Source organism: Mytilus edulis, chromosome 14 (assembly GCF_963676685.1).
Source record: "Mytilus edulis chromosome 14, xbMytEdul2.2, whole genome shotgun sequence".
Classification (NCBI taxonomy): domain Eukaryota; kingdom Metazoa; phylum Mollusca; class Bivalvia; order Mytilida; family Mytilidae; genus Mytilus; species Mytilus edulis.
The window spans coordinates 46,285,580-46,301,605 of NC_092357.1; the positions used below are offsets into that span (position 1 = coordinate 46,285,580).

The 16,026-nt window shown below is 33.1% G+C and overlaps 1 protein-coding gene across 1 annotated transcript; it reads right to left on the minus strand.

Annotated features, from left to right (window-relative positions):
- Positions 1-6,499: 6,499 nt before the first annotated feature.
- LOC139504260 (EGF-like repeat and discoidin I-like domain-containing protein 3) lies at positions 6,500-15,173 on the minus strand. The gene is made up of 3 exons (XM_071294328.1): positions 14,963-15,173; positions 9,729-9,816; positions 6,500-6,654 (listed from the first exon to the last, which is right to left on the minus strand). Exons 1-3 carry the CDS (start codon positions 15,116-15,118, stop codon positions 6,500-6,502), a joined length of 399 nt encoding a protein of 132 aa, XP_071150429.1. The 5' UTR covers positions 15,119-15,173.
- Positions 15,174-16,026: the final 853 nt, after the last annotated feature.

Sequence of the window (16,026 nt, forward strand, 5' to 3'; positions counted from 1 at the left end):
TTTGTATTTATTACTTTTCCGCAAATTTACCTGGTAGATTATAAAGATTTGAATGTACATATCATATATGATAAATTATTTAAAGTAATGCCAATTTGCGGAAACGTAAAACGCCGATTGGTACACCTCCATATTAATTTTTATATCCAGGGTTTTCGATTTTTATTTTGCATTCCTTTTATTTTGATTCGAGCGCCACTGATGAGTCTCGTATAGATCAAAACGCTCGTCTGTCGTTCTACTTTATTCCTTTTTGGATCATGATGTTCTCTCGACTTCTATGGTTTGTCTATTTCCCAACTCGTTGTCAAAGTCGTGTCTTATTGACGCTTCAATAAACATTATCTATCATCATGTACATGTATATGATGTTTATAGAGCCCGTAAACTTAGATACGATACATATACACTTATTGGTTCTTTCAATAAACTTAATCTTAAAGGTTATAAAACTATAGTAAGATCCCTAAATATTGTCTTGATCGTAACTTTCATTGATTTTGTTTTTTTACAAATTAATAAAAAAAAAATATATATATATATGAACTGTAACAGTCGTGCGTGTAGATGATGCCTATCTTTTTGCACTGCACAATGTAATACTTTTTGTCAAACTATTTATAATGTCTTTGCACTAATTTGTTGGATGTGTCCTAATCCTTGTAAGGTTTTTGAAAACACGATTGATTTATTCTTTAAGCCAATTTCTATATTTTTTATTCCGTTATTCTGTATTCTTTACATTTAAGCACCCCATTATTCTCTATTCTTTATTTTGTTTTTTTGCCTATTTTTCTCTATCCTTTAAATTTTCTGCCCTTTATTCTGCCCTTTTTGAACATTATTCTCTATTATGTTCACCCTATCCAGACCCTCATAAACTGTAATGAGCAAGGAAGTTTGCTACTCAGTTTCAAAATAACAAGCTTTTCATAACACATATAGAATAATAGGTATATAGTCTTACCTGTCTGAAAGTTTCAAAGCCATTGTCCCAGTAGAAATCCAAATATATTCATTTTCTCCATGTCGGATATTTTTATTGACTGTACAATCGCTCGCAAGTTGACTTTAATATCACTCGGAGCCTTCCTGTAAATCACTTGGAGCTTTCCTGTAGAATTGCTTGGCCAAATTTCTTAAATACCGTGCATATGCATTGCATTGGTTGTTTATTGCTGTCCTATTTGTTCATTTATGGTATTTGAAGTGAAAATAAGCACAAAACCAGTCATTTTGACAATTAAGATTCTATCAAGGAATCCTTTTAAGGTGACTATATCAGAGACAAAAACAAAACGTGTACACTACACATAAAAAAGAAGATGTGGTATGATTGCCAAAGAGACAACTTTCCACAAATTAAGAGACCAAAATGACACAGAAATTACCAACTATAGATCACCGTACGGTCGTCAACAATGAATAAAGCCCATACCGCATAGTCATCTTTAAAATGTTCCAAAATAACAATGGAAAACGACTTCGGAAAACTAACGGCTTATTTATGTACAAAAAATGAACGAAAAACAAATATGTGACACATAAACAAACAACCACTGAATAAGTATACAAGACAAAAAGAAAAGGACAGTACAAAAATGTTAAGAATCTAATCTTAAATAAAAATGAAAATAATCCTCTTACAAAAAAAATATTTATATATACTGAAAAGATTCTCTGGAAAGTTAATTGACATATTTTGAATTTTACTTATTATATTATTCATCAGCAATTTTAGAAAAATAGTACATACATATTTTAACAATACAACAAAGAATTTTTCAGCACAGGATCGGGATATTGTAACTTGATATGTACCATAGTTTGTTTGAAAAAGTGTGAGGGAATCGACACATACACCACAGTGCGATATCGACCCTCTGATTGGTTTACCAGAAGATTGAAAATGGTCATGTGGTGTATGTTAGATACTTCACACTTTTAGCAAGAAACTACATTGTAACACATTTTCTTTCTTGTGATATCAGTTGAGAACTTTGACACATGTCATTGACCAAATAAAAAAGTGATTGGCTATAAGTGTAGATACACCATAGGATGAACTAAATTTCAAAGCGAAGCTTTATCGTGAAATTTAGCCTCTCTTATGGTGTATCTACACATACCCAACACTTTTTAATTTGGTATAACAAGGAATTCGAATGTGGAATTGTGGTAGCTAACCACTGACCCAAGAAAAGACACGTATATGTCAATAAACATGATATTAAAATAGAAGATGTGGTATAATTACAAATGAGATGTCTGTTTATTACAAGCTATACATGTAGCTACTGGTAGATAAAGCTCCAGTAAAATTAAATTTTACCAAGGATGGGAGAGGACTTATTATCTGAAAGACAGAGAAAACACAAAATTCTTCAACATTTTTTTTATATCAATGTCACGATTCAGGAACTTTTTAATAATCCCAACTAAAGCATCTGACAAACGAACGAAATAGTTGTTTTTATTTAGGGAAAACAACATTTTATCAAACCAAATTTATATTTTCAACATAAAAATAAGGAGATGTGATATGATTTTCAAAGTTAAAAAGTAAATGGATTTAAGCAATTATAGTCGGCTATAAAAGGTCCCGAAAAGAAAAATAAGAATCAATACCTTCCGAATTTAACTGACGGCCTAATTCATAATAAAACAATTTACGAAAAACATATATGACAGACACGAACCAACTACAACCACTGAACTACGAGCTCTTGACTTAAAACAGGTACATAAAGAATTTGGCAAGTGTAAAAATGTTTGTGTGCGCTCATTTCTCCCTAAAACTATCACAGCACAAGACCAAACTATAAAAATCAGATGAATAATCGGATCATCATACTATCATTGACGATATCAGACCAAGTGCAGATCCCGCCTGTCTACAAAGGGGGATCCACACTACGGAACACCATAAAAATCGAAAAAAAAATAGGCTTCAACCACCAAAAACTCCCTCTCCCCGCATACCAGATCCGCTAATGCAGGCTGCAGCCATTCAAATAAAACGTTCAAAAATCATTAACACTTTTGAGTGTGTACTTTAGGTTAAAACAAAAATCGATAATAATACAAAAAAACGTAACAGAAAAAGGAGAGAAAAATCATACCAGACATATATTGTATTGGATTGCAGTAGTGTTAATAAATATTTAGATGACACAAGTATCATGGAAAACATAAACTGATCATGAATGTGGCAGAAGAAGTTTAGCATTATCTACTTAAGAGTTATAATTAGTCATATGCAACGAGAAACTATTACAGCAAAATGCATTGACTAGCTTGCTTGCTAGCTGGACCGTGAAGTCATAAGAAGGTTAAGTAGGTTACCCTCCTTTCGGAGTAGTCTAGTTGGCCAAACGATGAAAAGAAAACTCCGAGTGATTGTACAGGAAGGCTCCGAGTGATATTACAGTCAACTTGCGAGCGATTGTACAGTCAATAAAAATATCCGACATGGATAAAATGAATATATTTGGATTTCTACTGGGACAATGGCTTTGAAACTTTCAGACAGGTAAGACTATATATCAGAAAAGGTACATGTGAAAATCCAGGTAGCAAACAATGATTTTTCGATGTTTATTTGACATTTTTGATCGCTGTTGTGTGACAATTTTGATCGTTTTACACGGAGCTCCAACATTCTAAGGAAAACGTTTTGATGCATATATCTTTCTTATTATTTTATTGGTTCATATTTACATAAAGAATGTTTTAGCTATCAAAACTTGAAGCAGAAACGTTATATAGGAACATAAGAGTTCGTCAAAGTTTCCATCAAGCAACTTGTTATTTTTCGAATGTCGGAGCACCGCTTGACAGTCTCCCGAATGACCAAAATATTAGAAAACCGTACAGTTCCGTTCCCACACTGTGAGCCTTATTAACCCCTAATCAAGACTCATCCATCATCATTGCCGAACACATAATTCATTTGAAAAGGTCTTCCCAAATCGATTGGACGTTCACACAGACAGAAATATTTGCCACTGGTCTTTATACTCAAACAACGATTCACTCATAATTGTATTACTGAAAAAAGGGTGAGGTTAATTGTGTGTAGTATTTCAGATCCGTTGGAATACAATTAGAAATAAAAAAAAAAACATTTCCCCCTCCCTTTTGCAAATACTCCTCGGAGAATAAATACCATTTGAAACAAACAGACAAGATAGAAATGTAGTGATCCTTAACATCGCAACTCGTTTTCTTCGTCTGTTAGCACGCTGTTTGCGAGCCTACGTTTTTAATGCGTAATCGAGACATCTTTAAACTTCTGCAAATCACCCAAAATGACTTTCTAAAAGTAGCAACCACTTTACTTTAAAAAAAAAAAAAGGAAAGAGAGGGGGGTGTTCTGATTTTTTTTCTCGCGAAAGTTTTAATTAGGTTGTTTTTTTCGATGTACAAATTCAATATTTAACACTAAAATGTATGGGGAAACTTTGGATTCAGAATATTTGTTCTTTCTAATCATCTGAGTGACCCGATGTTTTTAAATCAAATTGTTGAAAAAGCCATCCCCCCTTTTTATTTGAAGTCAAATGGTCGTTCCCTTACTGCTAGAAAAGTTTTTCGAAAATCTGAATTTCGGTTCTACGTAATGAACATTTAAATGACATATAGTTTACAAGTGTGAACAAATCTTGTGTACAGGTAGCTAAACAAGGTGTATAGATAACAAATTTAATGTGAAACTAGTGTACGTTACAATCCAAATGTAAACATGTTTACTGTACATGGCGTTTGGTGTGAACACGGCCTTAGTCAAACTTTAGTTACGTCAATAGTATGCAAATCTATTGTTGTTCCTTTGTTATTTAATATACAACGCTCTATGACAATGCGAACACCATTCAGACCCTCATAAACTGCAATTTCTCTTAATGTCTTTTGTCTTTTCGTAAGTTTATTTTGCCCTTCGTGATGATATGTCATTGGTCAATCCCATTTCAGTGCAACAAAAATATTTTAACTAGTCTAAGGCCGTGTTCACATTGGCCTAAATTAGGTGTTGTGTTAGTGTAACTCACACGTAAACTAAACACAATTGCGTTCCCATTGATAAAACTCAATGTTTACATGTAGTTTAAATCATGTTTTATCTACACACAGTCGATAGTCAATGTAGGCCTTGTTTAAGTTAAGTGTACACAAAACTAGGCATTGAGGACATTAGTTGTATCGTGTATATATTTAAGGAGGAAACTATTTTTGAGTAAAATTGATATTTTTGATAATTTTTAGTATAGTTCTTTACAGAAATTGTTGTAATTTTACAGATATTTTTTTTTTTTAATTTATTTAACGTACTTTATTAACCCCTGATCAAGACTCTAAGCAGCATCATTGCCGAACCCATAATTGACTTTCGGGGTGGGGGTGGGGGGGGGGGGGGTGCTAATATAGTTGAAAACAAAACATAAAGGCAGGGGAGTGGGGTGGTGGTGGGCCGTGGATTTGTTTTAAAAAAAAATGTTTCCAGTTTTTGGCCATGATTTTTTTTTTGTTTCTTTCACCCTCAGTTGCCGCTTTATACAATGCTAAATTTGATTTCGACTTGTCATCAAATTTTTTCGTGAAAAGATCTATAGCCCATGCCCCCTACCCCTCGACCCCCCCCCCGCTCCCCCTCCAAAAAAATGAAATAAATAGTTGCTGCCTAATTCATTTGAAAAGGTCTTCCCGAATCGACCTGACGTACACAGAAATATTCGCGACTGGTCTTTTCTCAAACAACGATTCACGCATAAATGCATGACTAAAAAAAGTGTGAGGTAAATGATATGTTTGTCTAGTATCTCAGATCCATAAAATAACACTTGAAATAAAATAAAAACGTTACCCTATTGCTTAACCAAATACTCCTTGGAGAAGAAATACCATTTGAAACAAACAGAAAAGATAAAATTGTAGTGATCCCTAATATCTTTTTTTTCGGCTGTAACTTGGCACGCTGCTGCAGCTAACGTTTTTTGATGCGTAATCGAGACATCATTAGTTTATTCAAACTACTACAAATTATAAAAATGGCTGTCATAAAGTAGCAACATCTTAACTCAAAAAAGGGGGACAGTTATTTTTTATCTGAGTCAGAATTTTTTTCCGCGCGTACGTTTTTATTCCGGTTTTTGTTCGATGCTGGTGAACAAATACTTTTTTCAGTATTAACCACTATAATGTATGGGGAAACTCTTGATTCAGAATAATTTTTTTATCATCTGTATGAACAGATTTTTTTTTATCAAATTGGGGATCGGAATATTTCCATCCCCCCTTTTGAAGTCAAATGATCGTTCTCTAACCGCTAGAAAAAATGTCCGAAAACTTTGAATTCAGTTCTACGTATTTAAAATTTAAATGACATATAGTTTACAAGTGTGAACAAATCTTATGTACAGGTAGCTAAACAAGGTGTATAGATGTGAACAAATGTAATGTAAAACCAGTGTATATTACGGTAAACTAATTGTAAACATGTTTACTGTACACGGCGTTTGGTGTGAACACGGCCTAAGAGTTGCTTACATTCACAACGATCGCCATAGTAACCTTCTGGGCAAATACATCTGTAATCGTTGACTTTGTTTCTGCATACACCATTGTTTTGACAAGGGTTAACGTCGCAAGGTGCATCTAAAATAAAAGAAAAAATATTGGGCTCTTCAAACGAATATATCTAAAGGTTTCAGATTCCCCCCCCCCCCCCCCCCCCCAAAAAAAAAAGATAAAAAGCGCCACCAAAAAGATTATTTCAGAGATACTTGTCTCTTAACAAACAAGTTGCTTTCTTCAAAAAGGATGGCAACATGTGAACTCAACGCTGATTCGTTATCTAAAAACATTGCAGGTTTTTCTTTCTTTTTTTTTGTTGTTTTTTTTTGCTTTTGATTTGACACAATTGACTGTAAATAGAATAAGTGATGTTTTACATTTTTTAAAATGCTTGACTATTTCATTTATGACTTTGAAATGTATTTTTTCTTCGTGTTTAATACAGAATATTGCAATTTCCAGTTTCTACAAACCGGGTGCATGTCTAAGGTAAATAGACTATTGTCATATTTCCAACTTTTGCCGGACTCCAAATTATATGTTTGACAGGTTACCTACTCTGTGGTACATGTAGGACATCCTGGTCCTCGGTCAGGCAGGAATAAACAAAAGAAGTAAACTCAAAACAATTTGGTGAAAAAATTTTAATGTTATCTGAAGACTTTGTCGTGAATAGAAAAAAAAATCAGAATTTCTGTCCCTGAAATTGTACCGATTGAAAGTTTGATTTAACTCCTTTATGTTGCTCATATTTGACCGAGTACCAGGATGTCCTACCACAAAGTAGGTAACCTGTTGAAAAATATAAACCCCGTAGTCAAAAGTCGTTTATATGAAAATACCGGTAGTCTATTGCACAGTCCAATCGCAATATAAGTATAAGCACTCAGTTCGCTTTATAATCTGGGATGCATTTATTTCATCTTTCATATCTTCATATTTTGTTTCCTGGATGCTTTCAATTAGTCACATGCATCTACTCATTATTGAAACTATTTGTACTCGTGGTTGATGTGTTATATATAGATTAATTAACAGTCGAATTTCAATGTGTTACTCTGTGGCATGAAACGTATAAGAAAGTTTCGTATTTTGTTCTGAAAAGTAACGCACCAGGTTCATGAGGACATCTTTTATGCTGACAATTATTTTGGTCTCATAAAACATAACATAGTTAAAGGATTTCCTAAAGTCACTTAAATCAAACATTCTACAGGCTCAAAATGCCGAAATCGAAGGGTCTGTGTGAAAACTGTTGAAATATGGAAAAATACAGGTTGGCAGGTAGGTAAAACTTACATAAATGAAGAGATAAATGAAAAATGAACAGATTAATGTCCGATTTATATTAATCCCAGGCCTTCAGTGGGCACCAGAATCGACGAAGCAGCGCATCTATTTTGGGTGGGCAAATATCCATTTTTTGATATGGGACGAGCTCTGACGTCCCACGGCCCCAGCTTGACTTGCAAACCAGCCGTTGGACGTCAGAGTAATCCCGGACTAGCACTTGGGGTTTTTTTCTCGAAAGAAATAGTTATTAGAAACCATACGTACTGATACTCTGGGTTAGAATACGCAATTTCGTTATCATGTATATATATTCTATGCTCAAAAATGTTAGTTGATTATTGGGGGTGGAGTGAGATGTAGGCTTTTTAGACTCTTCCGACCTAAGTTTGGCCTCTGATGAAGACAAACCATGAGTTGTCCCACCTGGGCCTTTTGATCTAGTTTGTAAAAAAAAGTATTGCCGTAGGGAATTTTTGACAGACTTTGAAAGATCGGAGATGGGGAGGCATCTTGTGCTTTTTAAACCTAAGTTTAAACCTAAGTTTGGAGGAATAGTGAAGACAAACCATGAGTTTTTCTCTCCTGAGCCTTTTGGTCCAGACACCTCCGAGTTTGTCAGCATAGGGTTGGGGAGGGAGTTATCTCGGTATATCACACAGTCAAAATTAACCATTGCCGGCTGGCCAAACTAAGAAATTCTTCACGAGGAAATTATACAAGAGGTAGTGGTATACATGGCCTCCAAATTGGCACATAGCACTTATACCCTAGACTCGTACGAAATTGTCAGTATAGTGTGGTGGAGAGGGTTATATATCACAAATTAAGTATTGCTGGTTAGCCAAACTAAGATATTCTACACGTAGGTCATTATACCAGAGGTAGAGGTAGATATTGCCTTGAAAAAAGCCTATTACATAAATGAGTATAAGTTATGTGAGCCATTTAAGAGACTATATGCCTACCTCTACCTCTGGTATTATGTCCCACGTAAAAAAATCTCTTAGTTTGGCCAGCCAGCAATAGTTAATTTTGACCGTTTTATATACTAGGTGCAAATAAACTCATCATAGATACCAGGACTAAATTCAGTATATACGCCAGACGCGCGTTTCGTCTACAAAAGACTCATCAGTGACGCTCGAATCCCAAAAAGTTAAAAAGGCCAAATAAAGTACGAAGTTAAAGAGCATTGAGGACCAAAATTCCTAAAAGTTTTTTTCAAATACAGCTAAGGTGATCTATGCCTGAGGTGAAAAAGCCTTAGTTTTTCAAATTATAAGTAAAGGTGTAAGCTCCATCAGACCAAACGGTCCAGGTGGAACAACTAATGGTTTGTCTCCAACACACTCAGGTTTAATTGTAGGTGTATAGCTTGTTGTTCGGTGTGAGCCAAGGCTCCGTGTTGAAGGCCGTACTTTAACCTATAATGGTTTAATTTTTAAATTGTTATTTGGATGGAGAGTTGTCTCATTGGCACTCACACCACATCTTCCTATATCTATTAAAGAGTCTACCTGTTCAATGCCCCATAAACCCAATCTTTTAAAGTCTGTCAATCATTCCCTACGGCAATATTGTTTTACATACTATGTGTAAATCATAGGTTAAAGTCTAAAGTAACGTCCATTGTACCGTAAGGCCTAAATGGAAATTCCTACGGTAATACTTTTGTACATACTTAGATGAAAATGATAGGTTAAAGTCTAAGGTCAATTGGGCCAAAAAGTATAATAAATTGAGAAAAGTGACCTTTATAAAAATAAAGGATATAAAAATGAAGGATCCCCAAACCAGATCCTCTTATAAGAGAAATTGAAGTATGGCTTGAAGAACTTCCAAGACATTATCTAATCACTTACCAAATTCTAGGCAGATATGATTATTGAACATGGCCAGGATACATTGTTGTCCAACTTCACATGGGTTTGGGGTGCATTCATCTTTATCCTATAAATACAAAAAATATTTTCTGCACTAGGGAATGACCGTCAAAGATAGTTCATATAGACTGTAATACAAATTCAAATTTAATGTAAAAAATAAAATGTACATATATAAGCAAAAACCTTATCCGAATACAAATCCGGTATATACGTTATATATAAAAGTGGTGTGGATTGGGTTTACTGGAAAATGTAACTATTTTGATCTGAGCGTCACTGATGAGTCTTGTGTAGACGAAACGCGCGTCTGGCGTATAAAATTATAATCCTGGTACTTTTGATAACTATTTACACCACTGGGTCGATGCCACTGCTGGTGGACGTTTCGTCCCCGAGGGTATCACCAGCCCAGTAGTCAGCACTTCGGTGTTGACATGAATATCAATTATATGGTCATTTTATAAATTTTCTGTTTACAAAACTTTGAATTTTTCGAAAAACTAAGGGTTTTCTTACCCCAGGAGTAGATTACCTTAGCCATATTTGGCACAACTTTTTGGAATTTTGGATCCTCAATGCTCTTCAATTTTGTATTTATTTGGCTTTTTAACTATTTTGATCTGAGCGTCATTGATGAGTCTTATGTAGACGAAACGCGCGTCTGGCGTATAAAATTATAATCCTGGTACTTTTGATAACTATTTACACCACTGGGTCGATGCCACTGCTGGTGGACGTTTCGTCCCCGAGGGTATCGCCAGTCCAGTAGTCAGCACTTCGGTGTTGATATAATGATGCAAAAATGCGTGATATTTAAAGATAATATTTATAAATAAATTACAAGTTGTTATAACCAAGATGACTTATTACTTTTTAGATATTCTTATTCTTATTTTTATTATTAATAAAACAATTTTATTCTTTAATGTTTTACATTTTTCGATCTCTTCATTCTGTATTTTAGGAGCGTTGGTGCTTTTTTTTATTATCATTATTATTATCGTTTCTCTACAACTTATATGTGGTAAGCCCGCTTTTCTTGGTAGTCTGCTCGAATTCCAACAAATATACCCGAGTCATTTCCTCTCGCTGGAGTATGCTCATTTCCTGGGTACTTTGCTCCGACTCCAAAACTACCGCAAGTCATACCCTCATTTTCTTTTATATTGCTTTAGTCGGATTTGTTATTTGTTTTACAATGGATAGTTTCTAAAACATTTGATTACAGTTAAGATTTTACATTATGGTTGATGATTTGCTTATGCTAGAATACATTATGTTTGCTATAATCAAGGTTTTACATGATGACTAGCTAGGTCAACACATTTAGCACTATTTTAATCAGTATTGCGTCAATTACCAATTCTTATGATTAAACTAACATTAAATTCTTACATACGGGAACCTTAAAACATATGTTTCTCTACACTTTATCGTAATCGCTATAGAACCATTAAAAACTTTCACAATCAACCAACATTTTATTCTTTTTTTACACGTGCATTTCTCTTTAAATTACTACTAGTAATTATTTATTTCTCTGCATTTGTTCCTTATAGGACACTTTGCATTATCTTTTTGGCATTTTCTTCTATTTTTAAATCTTTAAACAACCAACCTCTTCTTAAGATTTTATTTTTTTATGTACTTTTATCTTTTGAAGGTTAAAGTTTAAGGCATTATTTTACGATTCTCATATAAACAAGGGTATTTATTTCTACTCTTTTACGTTAAATGAATTTGAACCGCCTGAAAGTTAACTTCTAAGACATATTACATTTTAATATAGTTACTCTAAGTTACTTGTTCTTACTTTCTATATTTTTGTATTTTCTATTCAGTTAACTATAAATATTTTACTTCTCATCTCATATTGCTTTGTTTTCTTTTACATTCCTTTTCTGTTGTGCGGGAAAGAGGGGGAAAGCGCTGACTTAGGCAGTTGCCTCCCCTTTCCCATTGAAGGGTTAAATTGTATTGTTGTTGTTCTATTGTTTTACATAACTGTGTTCTCTATTTTTATCTACGATAATTGGGGGACTATCGTATGCGTTCTTTCGAGGCCTCCTGGTGAATAAAACAAAGATGTCAATATATGTTTATTTGGAGTCCAACCATACAAGTAAATTCATTAAATACATTAATATGTAATAAAAGAGTTTTGATTCTGAAATAACATTTATCAAAATACTTTATCAATTAATTAAAATAGTGTATCATAATAGTTATGGAACTTTAATCAAGAAAGACTTCTATTATTTAACTTTTCATTAAACAAAATTTATAAGTTTACGAACCTGGTGAATAAAACAAAGATGTCAATATATGTTTATTTGGAGTCCAACCATACGAGTAAATTAATGTTTCATTCCTTAGGGTTTCCTATTTTAAACCCTAAGAACACGTGCTGGTTGGACTTGTTTTATTCACCAATCAAAATGACTTTTAGAATACTTATTTTTATAAGGACAGTTTCTATTGGTTAGATCTCTTTTACCTTATTCACCTTTTTGGGGTTACTATTTTTAATTACTTAATACTTTGTTTTTACGGCCATTAGGGGAATCCGATTATTTTGGTTATATTGAATTCTAAGTGCACAATGGAAAAGAATTAGATATATTTGCTAAAGGAAATACTTCTAAGAGTATAAGCTGTCAAACCTTATTTATGTCGCTAAGTGTCAAATAAGAAGAATTTCACATCTAATACTTTGTATTAAAAGTTACATAACATTACAGACTTTCTAATTATATCTTTCATACAAAAAGCTTTATACAAGAATTAGTTATTTTCTACAATTACATAGAAGATTCCTTAGTTTTATATGAAATATTAAAATTTATTTCTTTAAATATGAAACCTTAAATTTTAGATGACTCTGTGAAAATTGACAAAAATAAAAAAACTGTGTAAAATAATGTATATAGAACGACGAGTTACAAATCAGTGGATTTATTCTAGTCGGAACAAACAGCCAGCGAACCAAGATGACAGACAACCAAGAAACATTGAACTATTATTGCAATTGATTATTATCTCATATAAAAACACATCTTGTTCTACTAAGTAATCATAACTAATTTTTAGAAACAAAAATTTTGAAACAAAGGGGTAATATAATGATGCAAAAATGCGTGATATTTAAAGATAATATTTATTAATAAATTACAAGTAAAGCGTTCGTGAATAATGGAAGAATTGCACAGAAGTTAATGAGAATATTTATCATTTAATTGTAAAATTAAATAAAAGAAAAATAAACGTAAATAAAACAAATTAAAGAAAGTTTAACTTGTTTAAAGAACAATTTCCTAAAAATATAAATGTAAAGTGTTTAATCCTTTAAGCATATATGATAACGTTGTCTCAAAAATGTCCCCCAGCTAATTGATAAATGTGTCAGCTTCTAAAGCATAAAGATAATTATAGTTACTTTTGAAATTAATAGACTTGAACAATTAAGATTAAGTAATTCTGCCTTTAACCGACAAAGTCCATTGTTTATTAAAAGAGATCAGAGAAAGCTATTATTTTGAGTAACAAAATATAACGTGTCAAATTAAGTCCAGTCTGCTATATAAAGTCGTGCAAAACTATTTGGTTCACTAGACTGTGAACCAGAATAAAATGTAGTTAGCAGACTGGATTGTCTTTTAAAGGTTAGTAAAAATGTTAAATTTGTTTAATAGTTTATCTTATAAATTTTAGCAGAAAAGAGTTTAAAGAATTAAAAGATGTTTTCTAGTAAACTAATTTTAATCACATTCACAAGTAAAATCGTGGTACAGTTTAAATAAATAAGAGGCAAAGTTTGAGATAAAATTTAGGTAAATGATTTGTATAAAATATTCTTAACATATAAAAAAGAATTTAACTTATTCGTATAGATAACTTTGAAAATACAATTCTTCATTTGATATTTGATTGAATATTAAAAGTAAACGAAATAAGGGGAGATAACAGATTACACGAGTGTTCATTTATGGCGCGTATACTATTGTCGAGTTTTGTATTATTGTTCGATTGATATCGCGAAATATTTGATGTATAACTATGATGGAAAAGTTATGTAATCTTTATTGTAACTATTGTAAATATATGACTAGACTGTGAACCAGAATAAAATGTAGTTAGCAGACTGGATTGTCCCGTTGTCATGCCGAGTCCAAGCTAGTTCCCAAACAATGTAACATATGATGTGAGCAGTTCCCCGCAAAAAGAATCGATAAAACCATGAGTTCCCGCATAATATTGACATGAATATCAATTATATGGTCATTTTTATAAATATTCTGTTTACAAAACTTTGAATTTTTCGAAAAACTAAGGGTTTTCTTACCCCAGGAGTAGATTACCTTAGCCATATTTGGCACAACTTTTTTTGGAATTTTGGATCCTCAATGCTCTTCAATTTTGTATTTATTTGGCTTTTTAACTATTTTGATCTGAGCGTCACTGATGAGTCTTATGTAGACGAAACGCGCGTCTGGCGTATAAAATTATAATCCTGGTACTTTTGATAACTATTTACACCACTGGGTCGATGCCACTGCTGGTGGACGTTTCGTCCCCGAGGGTATCACCAGCCCAGTAGTCAGCACTTCGGTGTTGACATGAATATCAATTATATGGTCATTTTTATAAATTTTCTGTTTACAAAACTTTGAATTTTTCGAAAAACTAAGGGTTTTCTTACCCCAGGAGTAGATTACCTTAGCCATATTTGGCACAACTTTTTGGAATTTTGGATCCTCAGTGCTCTTCAACTTTGTATTTATTTGGCTTTTTAACTATTTTGACCTGAGCGTCACTGATGAGTCTTATGTAGACGAAACGCGCGTCTGGTGTATAAAATTATAATCCTGGTACTTTTGATAACTATTTACTGAATAGAGGATAATCGTTAAAATTGCATAGCAAAGGGGGAACAAGTATTTAGAAAAAAAGACAAAAAAAATAGAGAATAGAGAAAAAATGGTAGATATCAAAACAAAAACAATAAAAAAAAAATGAAAAAAAAAAAACCACAGACTACAATTTAGCCTTCAGTGCTAGCAAACGTTCCACGTTCTCACGTCCACGTGACAATGCTACCACAACAAGAATTTAATATTTTTATAATTCGTAAAATGCCTTCATATCCTATAAAAATGGTAAGCAAAGAATATTTTTAAAAAAGACAAGAATCATTAATTAAAAATGCCTACCTTTTTCCAACCACCTATCTCTGTGTAATAAGAACCGTCCATATCAGTAATACTGTCACCCGGATAGGAAACGACAAGCAATTCACATTCTAGTTTATTTCTGTTAAAATTCACTGCGTTGCATTCCTTGTACATCATACAGTCACTAACACACATCAATGGACCAACATTGTTAAATGCCAAGATAACATGAGAGTCACTAGATTTGTTTTTAGTGGTCCGAGACCACCATTGTCGTCCCTTGATTTTCGTTGTTCACAAATATAGTCCCTAGTGTTGACAGTGGGTTACTTGCCATTAATTTTTATACCCCTTCCAAATTTATTTCTCCATGTTCACTGCCTCAAATTGCAAGAAGGGGGTTGAAATTACACTGTAAAAAAATTTGGGTCCAGAATTTTAAAGGAAAGTAGTGATTTGGTCCAGCTGAAAAAGGTTGAAAATGAGCACTTCGGAAGCTGTCAAAAGATTTCAAGACGCCCTAAACATAAAATTGGCCATATTTTGAGTTAGAGGCGATGAAGTTTTCTATAAATTTGATATAATTTGTCCCAAAAGTAGTACAACACACTGTAAAAGTTTCTTTGAGAAAGCGCAGGTGGGATTTTTTTTATTTTCATTTATGTTCTAAAAGAAATGCACTACGAATTAATTGTGTTCTCGGACCTAAGAGGTGAAATCTGTAAATATAGAATTTGTACTCTGGCAACTTCCCTAAATGATTTGATGGTGTCAACTTGTCAAATAGCATGAAACTAAAGGATTTAAACTTTTATTTTATAGAATTTCTGCCAAAACGACCAATTTTGACATTTTATGGTCAAAATAGGCATTTTATAACTTTTTCAATATTGATGCATAAATGGCATCCTGACTTTCTATCTGACAGGTTTTTATGTGTCAATATTTGTGTTTCTATGCCTTTACCTGCTTCTTTTACTTATTTATGAACTCTGAATCTACAGAAAAGAAGTTTATCTCAGATAAAATGTGCAAAATGTGTTGTATGAATGACCCTTGTCTAACGCCTTGTTTGGATGAAGGCAATAGTGGGGAGCTTGGTA